This window comes from Sinocyclocheilus rhinocerous, unplaced genomic scaffold, assembly GCF_001515625.1.
Source record: "Sinocyclocheilus rhinocerous isolate Xijiao unplaced genomic scaffold, SAMN03320098_v1.1 scaffold1635, whole genome shotgun sequence".
NCBI classification, from domain to species: domain Eukaryota; kingdom Metazoa; phylum Chordata; class Actinopteri; order Cypriniformes; family Cyprinidae; genus Sinocyclocheilus; species Sinocyclocheilus rhinocerous.
This window is the reverse complement of record NW_015627629.1, coordinates 973,536-995,559: the sequence shown is the minus strand read 5'-3', so window position 1 is coordinate 995,559 and position 22,024 is coordinate 973,536. Positions and strand designations below refer to the sequence as shown.

The 22,024-nt window shown below is 39.4% G+C and overlaps 1 protein-coding gene across 1 annotated transcript in view; it reads right to left on the bottom strand.

Annotated features, from left to right (window-relative positions):
• tmem63c (transmembrane protein 63C) overlaps positions 1-22,024 on the bottom strand; it is a 46,972-nt gene that overhangs the window by 21,246 nt on the left and 3,702 nt on the right. The window contains exons 2-3 of the mRNA XM_016543515.1: positions 2,841-3,121; positions 1,140-1,219 (exon numbers count right to left, since the gene is read on the bottom strand). Coding sequence (XP_016399001.1) covers positions 1,140-1,219; positions 2,841-3,074 — 314 coding nt within the window. The 5' untranslated portion in view covers positions 3,075-3,121. The remainder of the gene's footprint in view (positions 1-1,139; positions 1,220-2,840; positions 3,122-22,024) is intronic.

Below are 22,024 nucleotides of genomic sequence, written 5' to 3'. Positions count from 1 at the left end.
ACCTTTGCTGAGGAGCATGTTGTGGAGAGGGGAGAACTGGACCAAAGTTAACTTTAGTGATGAGAGCATATTTGGGTCAGGTGGGAAACATTTTGTTCAGGGTCAAACTGGGAAAAGACTGAAGCCCAAGTGTGTAAAGATGTCAGTGAAAGGTGGAGGAGGACGTGTCATGGTTTGGGGGATGTTTTCTGCAGCAGGAGTTGGGCCTCTTATACAGACACATGGCAGGTGAATGCAAATGTTTATCAGAACCTCCTTCAGCAACATGCGGTACCTTCCCTGCAAGCATCTCCCAATCAGCCTGCAATTTTAATGCAAGACAATGCCCCCGTCACACTGCAAAACGGGTAAAACTTAGCTTCCTTGAAGCTAAGAACATTGAAATAATGAAATTGCCTGCTCAGAGTCCTGATCTAAACCTGACTGAAAATCTCTGGAAAATCCTTGGCAACAAAGTTATGGCTAAGAAACCCACTACAATTACTGAACTATGGAAGAGACTGGAAGAAGAGTGGACCAAGATCACAGCAGCACAGTGTGAGAAACTAGTGATGTCCTGCAGCCGCAGATGTGCTGAAGTCAATCAAAGCAGGGGCCTCTACACTCTCTACTAATTTCTGACAGCTGCAACCCTTTAAAATTTTAGTTGTAATCTGTTTTTTGTGCTACAGTGGTTCCTGTTCTCTAATTTTGATCACTGTGTTTCGCACAAAATAAAGTTTTTTTCAAATGCTTTGGTGATTTTTGTCAAACATGTTAGTGGAACAGTGGTATACCCACAGCTAATATTCCTTCAAATTTTGAGCGATGAAGATTAATAATATTTCATAAAAAAATCAATCAAATATTTATAGATCTCTAATTTTGATCTCCACTATATATATATATATATAAAAGGAATACTTGATGAGGGGCCGTTGAATTATTAGAAAATAATGCACCCAAGGTGGTAATGCGGCCACAATCAATCAGACAAATAATATAACATCATGATCCAACTATGCCCTGTGTAAACCAGCAGGTGGCACCAGGATTTCACATTGACCTGCTAAGCATTCAGTTCACTCAAACACCACACACAGTTCGATTATTTACATCTTAATGCATTCTTCAATCAGTCAACAGTTCTGAGATGATACCTGTCATTTTCCATAAGCAGAGCCAGGCGACCGTAGTCCCACGCTGCTTTCCTCAAACAGGAGAAGATTAGAAGCAGGAACTAGAATACAGATACACAAAACCACAGTTATATCAGCATACATATCATGTTTTTAGAGTGGCCTTAATAAAAAAACATATACTAATTTATATGGAAACTGTTAGTAAATGATGTGCACAGCGAAACATAACTTGATATAATGCTCATATAGAGATTGCAAATAATCCAGAATATACCCAGAAGCCATTACGTCACTTTTTAAATGTGTGTCAAAGCTATCGATATAAAAAGAGTAAGAACTAACCTATTTGTGTAAGCAAGCACTTACACTCACTAGACCCCAGGCCAGCAGTAATAATTAACCATTTCTTTGGCCGGAGAGAGGCGAGGTGAATGGTTGTCTTGGAAACTAACAGGCAGTGAGGTCTGCATGCACACTTGTGTTCATAATGACTCCGGAAGGAAGAGTCAATGACAAGACAACTTAAAACACTGTCTGCTGGGAAGCTACAGGTCTCTATTGAGCTTCCTAGGATATGCTGGTTAGCAACTTGTTCTAAACTTAATGGTTGAAGCGTGTGGTTTCTGCCCCAGAAGCGTCACCAAAATGTGCTACAACAGCGTGGTTTCGTAGACACAGAGTGAATGTGCTAGATCAGTCCAGATCTGTCTCCTATTGAAAATGTATGACCAGCCATGAAAAGGAGAATCAGACAACGACGATCAGAGACTGCTGAGCACCTGAAGTGTTGTATCAAGTGAGATTGGTCAAAAATTTTGCTTGCAAAACTTTAAAAATTAGTATCCTCAATTCCCCAAAAAATTAAAGACTAATTAAAAGGAAAGTTGATGTGACACAGTGTTATACAGGCCTCTGTCCCAACATTTTTAGAGTGTGTTGCAGCCATCAAAATAAACATTTGTTTATATTTACTAAATAAAATTAAGTTGGCCATTGAAAACATTGGATTTTTTTTCTTTGTACTTTAGTCAATTAAATAAAGGTTAAAGAGAATGAACAATAACATATTCTTGATTTTATGGCATTTCACAAAATGTCCCAACTTTTCTGGAATCGGGGCTGTACATACATGCCACTGAGTTAACGCAGATGCACTGTTCATCAAATTAATTTAAGTCTGTTAACCTTTCTCTTTTATAGATCAGATGGGTGAATGTCATGGGAAAGAGTCCAAGTCATAATTTATTCCAAAATCAAATAACTAGACAATAACTTGACATTAGGACTTTTTACATTGTAACACTATTTTCATGACAACTAAGCAAACTCCTCTCCCAAATTCTCATGAATTAAAATAATCCAATATTTTGTATTAAAATAATATAAATATAATGTAAATGAAATAATTTTAAATATTATTATTATTAGTAGTATTAATTATTATTATTATTATTATGCAAATACAGTACTCAATATGAGAGGTAGGACTTTAGAGCAAAATTTTATGGAAACTATTTTTTTTCTTTTAATTTTTGGGTGAAACAAACATGTTATTGACAGGTGTTGTGAGATTCATTAGGTTCACACTCTCATAACGGTTAGAAGTAATAACCCTTAATCATAATATTATAAGAAAATATGTTAGATGCACTTGACATTAAATGCATGTCATGCAGTTGCAGCTAAACAATGCTGCAGAATATTTTAAATATGTTATACCAGCCATAGAACGACGTTGATGGCGAGGACGGTGGGGACTCCTCCGAAGGGCAGGCCTTGCAGGACGCTGCTGCGGGAGTGAGAGCGATAACATCTCTCCGCTGTGCTGTTCTCCTCCATCAGTGAGCTCAGGAAACTCCTGACGTCCAGCTCCTCCACAGAACTGCCACTGCCTGCAGGCCAGGACTCAAACGCCGGCTGAGCCGTACCCAACAGGTCAGAGCGCACCGCCATGGCAGTGGCGCGAGTCTCAGGAAGCCCTTCAAACTGTCAAAGCATCACTGAGGAGAGACGACAGGAAACAAAAAAATGAATCAGGTGAAAAGTTCGAAAAGATAATAACACTGAATGTACTATAGTGTCAAATGATGATGTCAACTACTCATTTGGAAAAAATACAAAATTAGTCAATCTGGAAACATAAAACAGACTTAATGAACTTCTCAGTTAAGGAGAAAAATTTGAGTTCATTTTGGTGTTGTTATTGTTAACTAAAACTTTTAGTGCCTTGGCAACTCACAGAATTAACAGAAAAATACATTAAAATACATTAAAGCTAAACAGAAATGTTTAAAAATTCATAGTAAAAATGAAAAAAAAAACCTGAAAATATAAAATAAAAGCTAATTCAAAGTATTAATAAATAATATTGTAGTAGATAAATAATACTAAAATAACATGTTTATAATGAGATCTCTGACTTCTGATGGCAGACATTTGGTATCTCGGGGGCAGTCGTGGCCTAATGGTTAGAGAGTCTGACTTTTAACCCAAAGGTTGCGGGTTAAACCGAACCCCATTATTTACATTGATAATAATAAATAATTCTTCATTATCAAATCAGCATATTAGAATGATTTCTGAAGGATCATGTGACACTGAAGACTGGAGAAATGATGCTGAAAATTCAGCTTTGCCAGCACAGGACTAAATATGTTTTAAAATAAAAACAGACGTCTAATCAATTGAATTTACAAAACTTAAACAATTTAATAATTTATTACAAATGTAACAATAACAGTGCCCTATGAACTGTGTTCTTAATTAATTTAATTTTTTTCTGGATTCTGAGTTTTATGATTTAATACAAATTTATTATCAAAAACACTGGTAATCACACGAATGCATAAAAAGTTCATTTTTAAAATGTAATCAAATGAAATTTAGCACACAAATTGCTACACAACAGAGGTTTATGTTTAAATTAAAATATGGATGAAAAAACTGTACTGTAAACTGTATTGTTGTTGAGAATATATTCTACTGAACAATAGTAATATATTTCTGTCACACTTTCTTAAAGTTATTCTTTTTTTTTTTAGGGTTGTAGTAAAGATCTTTGTGTTTCTGTGTTGTGAGATGAAGTTCATGTGGAGTGTCTTCATATAGTGAAATTATATGCTAAAAAAACAAGAGTAGGTCCTATGTGTGAAGTAGACAAAAGTACACCACACAGACTTCATATTTAAATGTCTTCTGGCACTTTAACATTTACAGACTTTAGTCCACATTACAGTTTGAGTGTACACGCCTGTCTTTGAGTTATTTATCCAAAATTTTGTGACATTCTGAATTACAGGCCCTGTTCAATTTTTATGACTGGATTCTGTGATTTTGTCTACATATTTCTGAGGTACCCAGGTTTGAGCAGTTAAAGCACTTAAGTTTGCAAACAAATCGGTGCTGACAACAGTAAAATTCGAACAAACATTTCTAAACCTTTAAACAAAAACTGGGGCAGCTCAAAGCACCGCTTTCATTCAGTTTAACAGATGTGTTTCATTTACCTTTATGAATATTGCCCTCAAGCACATTAACAGGAACACACAATACCAGCTCACTGGTTTGTTGATATTACAGATAATGCTGTGCCTTAAACTGCTGGTTGCCATAGTAATAAACAAACCATCTCCCAACTCACACTTTTAGACTCAGCCACTTTATATCAGTCAGCTAATTCCCATAAAATCACTTTAAGATGCTACATCATCCTCAAGTCCTGCAGCAACACATTGACATTGATAATAAATCTTATCTTTGAAATATCCACAGATTAAACATGCAGTTTAACTAAAACTAGTGATTGTGTTCCTATTACCTATCATCAAAACTGTTAAGAGAAAGAGAGAGAGAGGGAGAGAGAGAGAGAGAGAGAAAGAAAGCAGAAGGTAATGTTAGTTATGATGCTGTCATTTCTTGTTGTGTGTAATGTCAATCAGATGGCCATCTAAAATAAAATCAAAACACACAATGAATCAGAATCAGGAAAATTTCACACAACAAAACCTTATTATGTTAGCTTGAGATGATCTACTACACTCTCAGAAGAAAAGGTACAAAAGCTGTCACTGGGACGGTACATTTTCAAAACCTTTGTACCTAAAGTGTCCATATTAGTACCTTAAAGGTACATATTATTGTTACCTAAAGTCAGTGTACACATTAGTTCCTAAAAGGTACAAAAGTGAAAAGTTACCTTTTGAAAAGTTACTTTCATCGAGGGTGTCAAAACTTACGGATTATTTAACCAACAACCACTGTTCAAGACCTTCAGATATTCATCTATTTAGCTAGCTATCTATTTATCACTAGTAAAGCCTAGCAACTAGTCTAGAGAATGCTAACAACGTTAAGTCATGCTAACAACATGCTAAGAAACATGCAATGTGTTAAAACAGGTTAGTAATATACTAATTCATGTAAGCAACATGTTAAAACATGTTAAAACATGCTAGCAACAGCTAAAACATGTTAACTGTTTCAAACATTGGCTTTCTCAAGCCAACATAAAAGTTTGTCCTAACACATTTACTCTCTAGTTCTGTTATGGCACTGTAAAAATAAATTCATGAAAGAAATCCCATTATAATAACAAAGAACAAGTTATTTTTTTTAATTGTATGCTTAAAGATTTAATATTTTATTGGCACAATAAAAAATTAGAGCTGTCAATCAATTAGAAACGTTCATTGAACTAATTATATGACAGGGGTCACCAAACTCGGTCCTGGAGCGCTGGTGTCCTGCAGAGTTTAGCTCCAACCCTAATCAAACACACCTGAACCAGCTGATCAAGGTCTTAATAGGTATACTTGTGTTGAGGCAAGTTGGAACTAAACTCTGCAGGACACCGGCCCTCCAGGACTGAGTGTGTGATAGGATGCCCAAATCCCCTATCATTTTATAAATAATACTGTTTTTGGGTCACAGAATGTTGTTTTAAGAGATTTTTAGGCGAGAATGTAGTTGTTTAGAAATTTGAGTTGAATTACTGAAATAAATGAACTTTTCCACGACATTCTAATTTATTGAGATGCACCTGTATGTGGTTTGTTAATAAAGATAATGTCTATTTGAAAATTTGCCTCTATGTTTTCGGAGACGTGAGCTCCAGGGCGTTAGCGGCTGTTCCGCGCTCATGAACCCGCCGAGAGCAGCCTCACCTCGGCCAGATCTTCTGGAATTTGCCGCTGGCTCTGATGTCTCTATAGTGCTTAAACATAAGATATAATTCATTTTGGGTAAATCTAATGGACAGTCTTTGGTCTCATTAATCTATAATTTGTTCCAGAGCAAATAGTTTTGTCTGAGGGCAAAATCTCATATCAGAGTGCCTTTGTACTTTTGACTGAACTTGAATGATGGCTGTTGTTGTTGTTTGTTAAATATTATTATTCAATAATTAGATGGCGACAAGAGACTGTTTTTATGTGTGAGTCAGCAGTAAAGACTTCTATATTGAAAGAGACTGAAACAGAGTTGTAAACTAGGAAGTTACTTTTCCTTTTAAAAAACACCTTGTAAGATGCAGCCATCAAATGCAGCGCTGTCATCGGAAATCACCCTTAACAGATGAAAGGATAGTACTACAAAGATATCGCTCTCCTCAGCGGACATTCAAACTAATGTTTTATTGTGAATATGAGATTGAGCTGAAGAATGAATGCTGTATCAGATGCAGGTAATCACACTCGCTCAGTCTATCTCTCTCATAATACTCCACTCTATATAATACAGTGAGATTTTAATACAGTAATAGCCTACAATAAGCTTTTAATAAAGCAACTCAATGTTCCTTCGTTACTAGTTCTAAAGTGACGTTTTCGAATTAGTAATGGAGGCTTGAGCTCAGCTGTTAAACTGTCAACTTGAGATTTGAATCCATGGCGGAAGGAAATAATTCTGCAAAAAAGAGGGTTTTTAAAGACACTCTGTTGTTGTTTCTTATGTATTTACACACTTGTGCTGTCGAACTGTTGTATAAATGCAATATCACACTTGTAGCAGTGCAATATGGCTGCCGAATCACAGTCGTGCTGATATACAGCCATGTCGCACGCGCTCATGAACCCGCCGAGAGCAGCCTCACCTCGGCCAGATCTTCTGGAATTTGCCGCTGGCTCTGATGTCTCTATAGTGCTTAAACATAAGATATAATTCATTTTGGGTAAATCTAATGGACAGTCTTTGGTCTCATTAATCTATAATTTGTTCCAGAGCAAATAGTTTTGTCTGAGGGCAAAATCTCATATCAGAGTGCCTTTGTACTTTTGACTGAACTTGAATGATGGCTGTTGTTGTTGTTTGTTAAATATTATTATTCAATAATTAGATGGCGACAAGAGACTGTTTTTATGTGTGAGTCAGCAGTAAAGACTTCTATATTGAAAGAGACTGAAACAGAGTTGTAAACTAGGAAGTTACTTTTCCTTTTAAAAAACACCTTGTAAGATGCAGCCATCAAATGCAGCGCTGTCATCGGAAATCACCCTTAACAGATGAAAGGATAGTACTACTAAGATATCGCTCTCCTCAGCGGACATTCAAACTAATGTTTTATTGTGAATATGAGATTGAGCTGAAGAATGAATGCTGTATCAGATGCAGGTAATCACACTCGCTCAGTCTATCTCTCTCATAATACTCCACTCTATATAATACAGTGAGATTTTAATACAGTAATAGCCTACAATAAGCTTTTAATAAAGCAACTCAATGTTCCTTCGTTACTAGTTCTAAAGTGACGTTTTCGAATTAGTAATGGAGGCTTGAGCTCAGCTGTTAAACTGTCAACTTGAGATTTGAATCCATGGCGGAAGGAAATAATTCTGCAAAAAAGAGGGTTTTTAAAGACACTCTGTTGTTGTTTCTTATGTATTTACACACTTGTGCTGTCGAACTGTTGTATAAATGCAATATCACACTTGTAGCAGTGCAATATGGCTGCCGAATCACAGTCGTGCTGACATACAGCCATGTCGCACTGCTACTTGTGTAATATTGCTCATATATAATACAACATTGCACTAATATTTTAAATCTATTCAAATTTGACTATCTTTACATTTAGCTTACAGTTACAGATTAGCTCTTAAAATACAGTGATATTAGTACTCAAGTATGCAACCAAGTTTACATGATAAAACTTGGTATCTTTTTTAATAGGGTCGTACAGCAAGCAACCAGTATGTAAGATCCTGTTGATAGAAAATAATGCAACATCCCACATAATTCACTTCTTTATTGCTGTCAGCTCAAACAAATAACCAATAACACCCAAGGTCGCTGCACTGTCGCTGACAAAGATGAGCTCTTCCAGTCAGACTTTTTTTGCTTTACAGTATGACTCTCATCCTCTGGCCATGGGTTACGAGGAAAAAAAAAAGCTAACAGCCTATGCGGCACACATTCTGTCACAGGTTAAGAAATTATTATTATGACAAGTAAGCAATTCCTTCCTCTAAACGTGCATGCACAGATGTTATACCATACAGGCCTAATGCTGTACATAAACAACATGATGTCCTAAAATACATTATAACATTATTTCACAACAAACAATATAAACAGTAATATAAACAGTGAAATGGGAGATAAACTATGTCATATTCCTCAAAATGAAGTATCATCTCACTCTGATAGGTGATTGTTTTGTAGTTTACTTGAAAAGACAATGAGTAAAAGAAGAAACACATTAGCATCTTCAGAATTTTTTTAGATTGAGATAGAGTTTGAATTTAAGATTTTTTTTTATTTTGCTCATGTACACAAATGTCTGTCAATTACTGAACTGACAAATAATGAACAACTAAAATTATGTTTATCACAGCAGCATGCAACCAGAATCATATGATGCTACTTTCTTATGTGGTGGACATTTGGACCACATTATTGTAAAATGGTATTGTAAGAACTTTGTTGAGAGTTTTCCAGAAAGGATGTACAGATAACTGCATACACCAGTGCCATGATGACATGTTATCCACTACAAGATATTAGATTATGTGTTTTTTGGGCCTTTGGGCCTGGAATTCAATATTTGATTGCCCTGATTCTGAACCACATGAATCAACCACAGTGCTTGTCCACACAGTAAAACCATTTGTCAGCTCAAGTCCCATTACTTGCTTGAGCAAGCACATGATCTTGGATTATGTATGAAAAAAGGAGAAAGACCTGAGACAGCAAAAGGCAAGACATAAATTACATTGTGAGCTCTAATCGACTCATTTAATGAAACTTGTCAAATCACAAGGATAAAGATAAAAGTGTTATGCCCCCATTAAAATAATGATTACCTTTAATAAAATAATATCAGAGTCTGATGTCTCTAGCGGGGAGATCAGTGATTCATGCTTCAACATGCTTTTATCCTCACAGTACTTCTTTTGTTTGTGTTGTGCTTGCATCTTTTACTGCAAAGTCACTGAATGTAGGTTACATTTCTGTTTCCTCCAAATCAGCTCTCAGATCCTGAGTGCTCCTGAATACAAATGAGTCACAGCGTCACATTCTTATTGCATTCACTCAATGTGTTTTGGAAGTAATCTTGCTTCCCAGACAGAGAGGTGCAGGCTACTGCTGTAACAGCTTTCCTGTGGTTTTCATTCGAGGAAAAAAAAAAAAAACATTTTACAAATAGCTTTAAAAGTAATTTCTAAAATAAACAGTATGAAGTAATTTAAGAAGTAATTTAGGGATGTAATATTTAACATTCAAAAATCCATCTGTTACAGGACAAAACAGGACATCTGTAACAAAAACATCTATAGCTTATTCAAAATTGTTTATAAGTGTGTATATATTTTCTATATTTTTTATAAAATGTTTGGACCACATGGCTTTGGTTCTGTGGACAAAAATGTTTCACATATTAATAAGCAATTAAGCATTATATATTTTTATAACAAAATATTTACATAACAATATATCAATATATATATGATCAAAAATAAAATAAAAACGTAATATTATGAAATATTATTAAACTGTAAAATATTGGTATTTAAATAAATGCTGTTCTTTTTTACTTTTTATTTATCAAAGAATCCTGAAAAAATTATCTCAGATTCCAAAAAAACATTAAGCAGCACATCTATTTCCAACACTGATAATAAATCAGCACATTAGAATGATATCTAAAGGATCATGTGACACTGAAGACTGGAGTAATAGCTGATGAAAACTCAGCTTTGCATCGAATAAATGCAGCCTTGATGAGCATAAGAAACTTCTTTGAAAATTACTGATCCCAAACTTTTGAACAGCAGTATATACAGTATATATATATATACACTGCACAAAATTATAAACGCAACACTTTTGTTTTTGCCCCCATTTCTCCTTTGCCGAGATAATCCATCCACCTCACAGGTGTGGCATATCAAGATGCTGATTAAACAGCATGATTATTGCACAGGTGTATCAGCACCTGTGAGGTGGATGGATTATCTCGGCAAAGGAGAAGTGCTCACTAACACAGATTTAGACAGATTTGTGAACAATATTTGAGAGAAATAGGCCTTTTGTGTACATAGAAAAAGTCTTAGATCTTTGAGTTCAGCTCATGAAAAATGGGGGCAAAAACAAAAGTGTTGCATTTATAATTTTGTTCAGTGTATGTGTGTGTGTACAGTATATGTATTTGTGTGTGTGTGTGTGTCTGTGCTATTAATATGTATTACTAAAAATATCTAAAATATATGAATACTAATCTACTTAATTATGTTTTCTTTCAATAATCTATTTAAAAAAATAAGAACGTATATGAATTTAATTTAACTGTATTTTTTAACACATTTTAAGTTTAAAAAAAAATTCAACACAGACGTACTGAAAGTCCCTACTAGGCCAGAAATATTGCATTACTTTCCAATTTTTGCTCTCATACTTCAGACGGGAATCCCTCGGCTTGATTCGCTGTGACTGAACGGATAGATTAGCCATGGAATATCCAGGGAGCATCCTGCCAAAATGAAAGAAGCCCTCCTCTAGACACCCCACCACCCACAACTCACATTTCATCTCTGGGTCTGTAATCCAGAGGTCTTAAAGCCCACAGTCCTGGAGCAGACTTGGTGACATAATGAATCTGCCACATGACAGAGCCTTGCTGTAATTAAATATGCTAATTTAATCAAAACAACCTTATAAAAGCTGCTGTTATGCAATGAGGAATAAAAGTGGCAGATAATTATAGTTTTCTTAGGGTCTCTAAGGTGTTCTGAGTGTTTGTAGCATGTTGCTAAGTGGTTGCTAGGGTATTCTGGATGGTTGCTAGGTTGCTTACTGGTGGCTTCTACTGTGTACTTCTTGTATCCGTGTCCAAAGTACAAATGCTGTTAAGCATCCATGTTTAAAGCCGTGTTACAATGCAGGGTCCCTACGCAGTTTCACAACTCCCTACAAACTCAGAATGAGGTGTCTGTAGAAGTTCACTTCACTTGATAATATTTGTTTGTTTGGAATGCCCTGTTACATCGTCAAACACAGATGACGACTGAATAACACAGATTTGAGGTGTCTAATATGTAAATTATTGTAAAATGTAAGCCTGATAAATGACAGTTGTGATATGTCATGTGAAAATAAGTGTGATATGGTTAATTTGATATGGACTTTCTACTTGCCTGAAACTGCCTAGCAACACTCCTAAGGAGAATTCAACTTTTCTTGTACTCGCGACTCTATATCGAAATACATATGTTCCCTATGCCATTTGCGGTGCTCTTCAGGCATTTGCGCTCCCTAAATTTGGAATCTTAGCTATTTGAGCATTCAAATACTATGAAGTTTACTTTGGAGGGCACTATTATAATGCACCCTAAAACTTATGGTTGGCAATTTTTAAATATACCCCTAGGGGCTTGCAGCAGTAATACCAGGACCGTTTCTAGGCATAGATGAACTAGGCGTCTTGTCTGTTAAGTTTGGTCCTTTGAGTTCAGTTTCATTACTTGTGTTTATGCTGCCTTCACATGCTATCGGAAATTTCCTATTTCCCATTTCTGAAGTTGTAATTACGAGTTTGTCGTGTTCAAGTGCTTTGTTGTTGGAATGAACAGGAATCAAGGAGGATGTCTTATTCATGAGTTCATTCTTGCCCAATAATTGTAGAAATCCTATAATTAAAGTGGAAATGTATAGGAAACGCTTTGTCAATATCCAGTGACTAAATACAATTTAAGACAAGTCATTTCACTCTGCGGCCATCTTTGCAACGTCTCTCGGGCATGCAAGTGCAGCTCCTATCTTTTTGAATGGCGAAACATCAAATTCTCCAAAACTGTTCGCCAAGCTTATGATTAAATTTCATATTTGAAATCACCAATGAAATCTGACAATGTCTCATAAATAGCATTAAAAAAAGCCAAATAAACCAGTAGCAGGAGAACCGCTTTGTGTCTGTGTATGCTTGGAGGGACATACAGCGCTATGCGTTTGAAGCCCTAATCAACAGTATTACAGCTATGTTTCTCTCCTCCGCCATGTTTCAAGTTTATGACCCACCCAGATCAGAAACTCTGGGCATCTAAATTATCTCTGAGTTTCATATTTGTAAATACAAGAGGCCATTCATGTCCAATTTCGATTTATGATAATTCCGATAGCACATGAAGGCTGCATTAGTCCTGAGGCTCGTTTGAGAAATTGGCCTTCTCGTTTAAGAAAATCTACGCAGAACCGATCACCAGTGATCACCGCAAGATGCATGCAGGTTAGAAATGTGTCCAAGGGCAGTCTGCCTTGCTCTGATGTCACTCTGACGTATGCCAAAAATTTCTTGTGACAGCGAGTCGGCCGTGCAGTTGAGCAAAGTTGCTCTCCCCCCGCTGCGCTGAACAAAAGCACGATGGGAAACGACTTGCTGACGACACAGATTAATGCTCATTGGTTCAATCAGTTCAAACAGTTGCGTTCTCTTCTAAAATTATTATTTTTTAAAAATCTGATATCATGTGATTGTGTTTAAACTTTGCATGAATATTCCCAAACACTATTACAGTACGATCTCTGTGTGAGATATGTGATTGCTGTAATATTTCTGAAAAATACTAAAATACGTATTTGTATTAAAGTAAAAATGGATGATAAATACATCTTCCTAATGGAATTAAATAGCAAGTATCTTGAGTGTCTTATTCATCATATTTGTTTTCATATAAAACCAACAGAACTGAAATTATATCAGCAACACAGAGCATGAGTGTGAATAACGCGATATCCGTCTTTGGACTCGCAGGTATCTGTTCTACTAGCTCAGAACTGTCCGTCTTGACTGCACTTGTTTCACTCCTCCCCTCACTGCAGCTGCCTACTCTCGCCTAAATTTCAGGCGGGGCTTGCCGCCTCTCAAATGAGCCTCTGGCGCCCTTGGTTGCCTTGGTTACTGATTTCTTAATTGATTAGTTCCACCTGTTCCTTGCTTCATAAAAGCGTCTGAATAACAGCATAAGAAATATAGAATTTTTTTCCCGGTGTCAGAAAGATGGTGACCAGAAATACAAATCTTTTAATGCAGGATTAATTAATGACACATTTGAAAAATAATGATATATAAAAATTTCCCATAGGGTGCCAAAATGGCCTTGAGTAACTGATGCCATTCATTCATTCATATGCTAATTATGGTTTCCTATCGTCCCATGCTATTATCTTTTTGAGTGACACGCATTTATATAGATTGCCTTATTCCATAAACTGTGCAGTGGTGATATTTCTGTATGTTCTTTATGCTCTATTAAGATCTATTCTTGACAAAAAAGGATGTGAGTCATAAATGCAGTAATGTCACTTCTAAGCAGCAATCTGGCTTATCACTTACTCTATTTCACACACACACACACACACACACACACACACAAGCTGCATCAGCCAAGAAAATATTTAAAGGTAAAGGATGGCATTGTTATGATGATGCAATACTTTCTTCTAATTTGAACAACTAGGCTATATGTAAGCCATTCATAGGTTGATTCCCCTGAAAAGTGTAACCAGTATGTCTGTGCCAAGCAAAACTTGTCTTTGAGAATCTCTCAAGCAGTGGCATGCCTATTTATTTTTATTTTTTAATTTTTTTGATTAACAATAGCAAATATGGGGAGTGTTCTAGAAACCAGTGTGAAAATAATGTATTTTTCATTGGAATCACTTTGGGAATTGTTTGTTTCCTACTGATGAGCTATAAAAACATTGACAAACAATCAGAATCCACCCAACTTTAAAAAGCATAAGCATTTAAAACAACAGATGACACAACAACATCACTTATAATCATGCATTGGTGCTGATGTTATATAGTTATCTTTCTTCTTGTGAAGTGGCTTTAACTCGGTGCAGCCTTTCTTTTCACATATTTTTCTTTTCAAAATCAATATTTTCAGTAACTCAGATCAATATATGTTTATTTATTTGTTAAGTAGCTGTATGATTTCTCTAAAAATATATATACTACTATGATTATATACTGCTAATGGTCTAAACCAAGGGTGGCCAACATCAGTCCTGGAGAGCCACAGCCCTGCAGAATTTTGCTCCAACCTGCCCTTACGAAAAAGAAGTTTATTCAAGTTTACTTAAGTATACTTACTAAAATAAACTTGAAGTATACTACTTTTTGGTAAGGGTGGATATAAACTCACCTGCTTGTAGCTTTCTAGTAACTGGTTTGGGTGTGTTTGATTAGGGTTGAAGCAAAACTCTGCAGGACTCTGGCTCTCCAAGACCAACGTTGGACACCCCTGGCCTATGGCATTATATGGTGAAAACTGACCCTTTAAGCCTTAAAAAAGCGCTAATCAAAGTCCTCAGACTTACTAGAAACTTCCAGACGAGTGTGTTGGAGCTGGTGGGGGCTAAACCTATGGAAGTCCATTTCCGCCTCCAAACGACCACCAGGACAGTCTAGACCAGCCATCAGTCCAAACGCCGTTGCCAGCCACCTTCTCCAGGTGGCAAAAGCTCCACTGTCGAAACCACACCGTCAATCTGTGCGCAACGAGTGGCAGCAGTATTGTCGCTTGAAGACAGTCGGACTGGAGGGTGACTACCTGGAGGAATTCACAGAGTTGGAACTGGAGGCGGTGCTCCATACGGTGAAGGACGGCTCCACCGCAGGATATGACAACATCCTGCCAGAATTTCTTAAACATCTTGGACCCAAGGCTAAATCATGACTCGCTTCGTTCTACACGCGGACAATTCGAGAAAAAAAGATGCCACAAGCCTGGCGCCAGGCAAAAGTCATCGCCATCCCGAAACCCGGCAAGGACCCAAATATCCTTGCTACCCGTGTGTTTCAAGATACTCGAACGCTTGATTCTTCACCAAATTAGCCCAGTCCTGGAGAAAACCATCACAGATGAGCAGGCAGGGTTCAGGCAAGGACGTAGCACTGGTGACCAAGTCCTTGCCCTGACGGCATACATTGAAAACGGATTCCAGAAAAATCAGAAAACTGGGACCGTCTTCCTTGACCTAACTGCGGCTTATGACACAGTCTGGCATGTTGGTCTCCTGTTGAAACTATCCAAAGTTTTACCGCGTTGGGTAGTAGAGGCTATAGAACTCTTCCTCCATGACAGACGTTTTCGAGTACACATGGTAGACAAAAATAGCTCTTAGAGAAGACAAGCAAACGGACTCCCGCAGGGGTCTGTCCTGTCTCCAAGTCTCTTCAACATCTATATTTATGATCTTCCAGCAACACAGTCCCGCAAATTCATCTATGCTGATGATATCTGCATTGGGACCCAACATCGGACATTTGACGAGGTCGAGTACGTACTGAACAAGGACATGGATCTGATGGTGGACTTAGTAGGTGGCGACTCCAACCCAGTGCAACGAAGACGGTATCTAGTATCTTCCATCTCCACAATGCACAAGCCAAACGGGAGCTCAATGTCTTCCTCAAAGGCAATCGGATTAAACATGACCCAAATCCGACGTACCTCGGTGTTACCCTGGACTGTTCATTAACATATCATGATTATTTGAAGAAGACAGCAGCTAAAATCAGCTCTCAAAATAATCTACTCAGTAAACTGGCCGGCACAAGCTGGGGTGCAAGGGCCCAGACACTAAAGACCACTGCACTTGCTCTGTGTTATTCAACAGCAGAGTACTGTGCACCAGTCTGGTCCAGATCATCCCACACCAAGCTAGTAGACGTTCAGTTAAACACGTCTATGCGCACAATCACTGAAACTCTACGTTCTACTCCTCTTCCATGGCTGCCTGTTCTCAGCAACATACCACCACTACGTCTCCGACGACAGGAGGCCACTGCCAAGCTGCTGACTAAAGTCCAAACGAATGACAAGTTGCCACTCAATACGGACATTACACTGCATCCAGCAGCCCGCCTGCCATCGAGAAAACCTGTCTGGCTGGACCCGCCGCCAGAGGATATGACAGCCAATTCGGCATGGAGCGATGAGTGTGCAGCAACTGATGTTGTGAACCACTCCCTCGTAGCTGAGCCATCAGTCTGTCCTCCTGGCTTCGACCTTCCTCGATGACACTGGTCAATGCTGAACCGGTTTCGGACGGGACAAGGTCGATGTGCAGTCAACCTTGTCCGGTGGGGCCAAGCCACTAATCCGAACTGCAGCTGTGGGGTACCTGAAACCATGCAGCACATTGTAAACGAGTGTCCGCTGACTTAATTCAACGGCGGACTCGAGGCTCTACATCTGGCTGAACAAGCTGCTGTTCTGTGGCTGGGCATGCAATGCAAACGCTAAGAAGAAGATCTCACAATTATCTTCTTTTTCTCAGAATTGTGAGACATAAACTCACAGTTGTGAGTTATAAAGTCCAATTCTGCAGAAAAAAAAGACTGACTGTTTTTTTACAATTGCGAAGTCATCTTGGAAGCGCCTCTCGGGCAGCTATTTTAGTCATCCAAGTACAGCTCCTATCTCTTTGAATGGGGAAACATCAAATTCTCCAAAGCTGTTCAACAAACTTACGATTATATTTTGAAATCACTAATGAAATCTGACAACGGTTGTCTCATGAATGTTGTTTCTTATGCTCAAATAGCATGAAAAATGTTAGTTTTCAGGCTAGATCACCCAATGTGCATTTGCAGTCCTAAGCGCGCATTTCAGAACGCTGACTGTTTCTAGAGCAACCATAACTTCTAATGACATCTGCAGTGATGCGATGACTTTAGCAATTAGCGATTGGCTCTTTCATTCAGAAGGCGGGACTATTCCATCATATTGCGTGCTGCACTTTCTCCCATTCATTTGTAATAGGAGTGCACCATCTTTGTATATTTAAAGTCTTTGACCAAACTCTGTAGGACATTGGCCTTCCAGGAGCAGGACTGGATACCACTGCCATAAGCTACAAACAAATCAGCCCCTGTGGTTTGTTTTCACCTATAAATCCAGGCAAAATGAGCATTTTGTACAAGGAGGGAAAAGATCTGCTTGGTTTCCATAATGGATTCATTACTGGTTTCAGAGCCATAATTTCTTTAATATTTATTTTTACAACTACAGCTTTAATAAGCAACCTTTGAGGTACGTTAACTGGCCCAGACGCTGGTCATTCATCTAAGTCAGATATCCCAACCTCTGTCTGATACTGTCATGTTGCTACCGTGAGGGAGCACAGAGCGAGGAGACGTGGAGTACATCAACAAGGAGACTTTATTAATCCAACACAAGAGAACCATGAAAACACACATAGCAGCGGCGATAGACCTATACAGACATTCACAATACCGGACAACCAAACTTAGAACAGGGCTCACTATAAATACACAGGACTAAAGGATGGGAAGACGAGACACACCTGGAACTAATGAAACAATAAACATAATTAGAACAGGAACGGGAAGAACCAAATAAGGGCATGGAAACACATGGGGAGCAAAACACACACAAAACACGGAACAGATTCTGACAGATAGACAGACCAAGGATGCCACTATTTCTTACTCGCACACACACGCACTCACTGTTGCACTGTGTGAAGGCCTCAGGTGCCAGCCTCAGTCTTTTTGTGTATGTGTGTGGGAGTATGAACGAGACAATATTACACCAAAGATAATATTAGAAACAAACCCGTATGTGGTCCTTACACAACAAATCTCACAGATGATGACAAAGTATTGACAAACAAGGCCAGAAACTGTCTACGTGCCAGCAGTTGGCTGTCATGATGCAAAAGGGAATCTATGGAAGACGAACAGCTCCATCTAACCATATTCAACCACTACCTATGTGAACTAGCTCACGCTCCAGCCTCTGTGGCTCTTGGTGTACTGCAGGGGGATATATCAACTTTCAATCTCAGCCAAGTGCACCATCAAATATTCATGCCTGTGCTGCGTAGAGATGGCAAATACACATTTTACTGAGGATTATTTGTTGTGTGTTCTCAGGAATGTATTACAAGCTTTTAATCACTGAACCACTGGAGAGAAAGCAGCACTCTCGGAAAATGACTAAGCAGCATGTCTCCAAACTCTGAGAAAGCACATTATGAATTAAAATAAGGTTGTTTAAAGCCTCTCATGATGTAGTCACACCTGCAGGATAAATTAATGGTTTTGGCACAATTCCTAATGGCTGTTTTCGATGAGGTATTCATTTGTGAACGTCTACTCACATGTGCCTCTTCCCTTACATTGTATTAATGAGGCAAATATGCTTATGATTCATATCTGTACCTGATCTGGAATGAAGTCCAGAATTGGAGACAGAAGTTCCATGCTGTTTAGACCATTAGTAAGATGCTTAATCATGGTAGTAAATGCATTTACTAATTTAAAACACATTATAGATATTACTAAGCTATTTTACAGTTGGATATGATGTTCTTTTTTTTTTTTTTTTTGGTGACACCATTGGTGCTTTATTTCATGTTTTGCCATTGTACAGAATTATTTTCTAAATTATCATAACATTATTGTAATATATTACAGATATATTAAGAGTCATATGGGTTTGAAAAGACATGAATGTAAATAAAAAAGAAAATGTAAATTTTGGGGTGAAATATCCCTTTAGAAACTGATGCACTTGGACTACTCATGTCTGAATCGAAAAGAAATTGAAATGATGATCTATGAGTGAGATATTTTAGTGAGCACTTGATTAAATTAAAGGTGCATCTCTATGTTTGCAACCAACTTCATGCTATCTGCGCTGTTTACAAAGAATAAAAGCTTTTTAATATACTTTTTTACTGTTTTATAGCTGTTACATTGTATTGAAACCATGAAAAAAAATGTTAAAAACATATTAACTTGATGAGATTTTAATGGACTTGGTTTAAATAAATAGTATGTTAATATGAACATTAAAAATATAGTATTTGTTGATAAAGTAGAAACCATACAAGCATCAAATGTATCTGGAACATGAAAATAAAACACAGTAAGGAGACTTACTAGTAAGGAGAGATTCACCACATGCTTCTGTGTATAAGAGCCTCTAAGTTCCCCTTCAGGAACTCGAGCTGCATCGGAAATGCTATGGGAATGCCCCCAGTGTGACCACGCTCTGAATCACATGTGTAATCAGTCCAATGGAATGGCGAGACGTCATAGGCGGGTGACGTAGCGACCAGGAAGCTATAAAAGCACGTGAGGTGGAACCGGCGTCAGCTTTTCTGTCATTCAGCAAAGCACTCTGTGTTGTGTCAGTCACATTTTATGTTCTGTGAGTCTTATTTACTGTTGTTTGTCAAGTTGCACAATCAGTACATATAAGCTCAATATGGCAAAAAAGGCTGAGGGTAAAACAAAGCATCTGGGCGAAAGCAGATAATTTTATAGGCTGTGTTCCTCCCTGCCCACGCTACATCACGAGCGGGGATACACACAGTCTGTGCGTGGTCTGCTTGGGAGCGAAGCATGCTGAGTCGGCTCTCGAGGGAATTGCATTGTGAGCGGCTTCCCCTGTGTACGCTTCGCTCCCGGAAGGCCCCGCTTCCGCCGAGGCGGAGCGGCAGCTGCACTCGTGGTGTTCGCAGATGGATCTGGTGGAGGGAAAGGAGACGGGCGAGTCCCTATCTTCTTCCTCACCCGCCAAATCCGCCCGTTCTCTGGGATCGGAAGCCCGTTCTGCGGTTTCTTCCACCCGGGGAGCGGGCTCTATCTATCTATCTATCGCTGACCTTCACACCGAGGTGTCGAGGTCGTGGGCGAAACCATTCTCGGCCCGCTTATTCATCCCCGCCTCTGATTATTACGGCAATGTGGCGGGGCTGGGTGAACGCGGTTATAGATTGATTGTGAGCTATCTGTCTCCCGATGCGGCATCATCTTTAAAGGCTCCGGTCTTGCCCTCCAAGCTGCTATTAACCACTTCAGCGCTGGTGGGCAAGGGGTACACGGCAGCAGGTCAGGCTAGTGCGTGTCTGCACACAATGGCTGTGTTGCAGGCATACCAAGCCGATCTACTAAAAGAGCTAGATGAAGGCGAGGAAGCAAAAGCAGGTAATATTTCAGAACTGAGGAGAACCGCTGATTTATCTCTCCGCGCCACCAAGGAGACCACCCGTGCCATTGGGCGGTCCATGGCAGCTCTGGTGGCAGCGGAGAGACATTTATGGTTGACCCTGTCTGATATGAAGGAGAATGACAGGGTCTTCCTCATGGACGCCCCGCTTGCGCCTTCTGGTCTTTTTGGCGACGCCGTCAATTCTGTCGTTGACAGATACCAGGAGGCTCGTAAACAGGCGGCGGCGTTCCAGCGGTTTGTCCCTCGCTGTTCTCTAGCTCTGGGGGCTGCTGGGCGGGAGCAGCCCCAGCCGTGTACCAGCTCCTCATACAGGGAGGTTAAAAAGTTGAGCGTCCAAGTCAGGGGCTTCCAAGGTGAGGCCCGATCTGAGGGTCGTGCTTCAGTCGAGGAAGCCCTTGACAAAGCGGTCCTGACAATCATGGCTCAGGACCGCTGAGGGCAGCCCCTACTGGGGAAGAGCGGGGTGCACCGCATAACACGGTGTCCATCTCTCCTCAGAGCCCTCAGGAGATCAGTCTGCTAACCCTGCAAGAGTTACAGGGCGCAGCAGTCTCCAGCGAGCACACATCTCAGTGTCTTCCGCCTGGAAACGTAGCGGAGCTGAGATGCTCGCCACCCCTTCGGGGGTCTCTAGAACAGTTAGTTCGGTCGACTTCTGCCATTCCTCCACCTCAGGGCACCGAGCTAGCAGCTCCAAGTACACCAGAGACCAGTATCGAGAGGCAGACGGTGGTTCGACATCGAGATGTCGTTCTCGCCCATATGAAAATATTGGGGTTGAGACTAAACGCCAAGAAAAGTGTACTTTCTCCATTACAAAGGACCACTCATCTGGGCGTGGTGTGGGATTCAACCACGATGCAGGCACGATTGTCCCCTGCTCGGATCGAGTCGAACCTCACTGCAGTCGCGAGAGTCAGAGAAGGCCAGTCACTCACTGCCAAGCAGTTTCAGAGACTGCTGGGTCTGATGGCAGCTGCGTCCAACGTGATACCTTTTGGCCTGCTTCAGGGCACCGAGCTAGCAGCTCCAAGTACACCAGAGACCAGTATCGAGAGGCTGGTTCCCTTAGTAGACTATTGAGCAGCGTGGAAACTACTGCCAAATGTGTCTCATTGGGTCCTGCAGACTGTAGAAAAAGGCTATCGCATTCAGTTCGGCACTCCGCCGCCGCCATTCAATGGGGTCTTTCCCACATTGATGGGTCCTGAGCAGGCTCTGATATTTGAGCAGGAATTAAACACCCTCTTGAGGAAGGAGGCCATCGAGGTGGTCCCTCCTCACGACAGAGAGTTCTGGTTCTACAGCCGGTACTTCATCGTTCCAAAGAAGGATGGATGGTTGCGTCCCATTTTAGATCTGCGTCAGTTAAACCGCTCAGTCATGCGACTGAAGTTCAGGATGCTCAAACTTAAA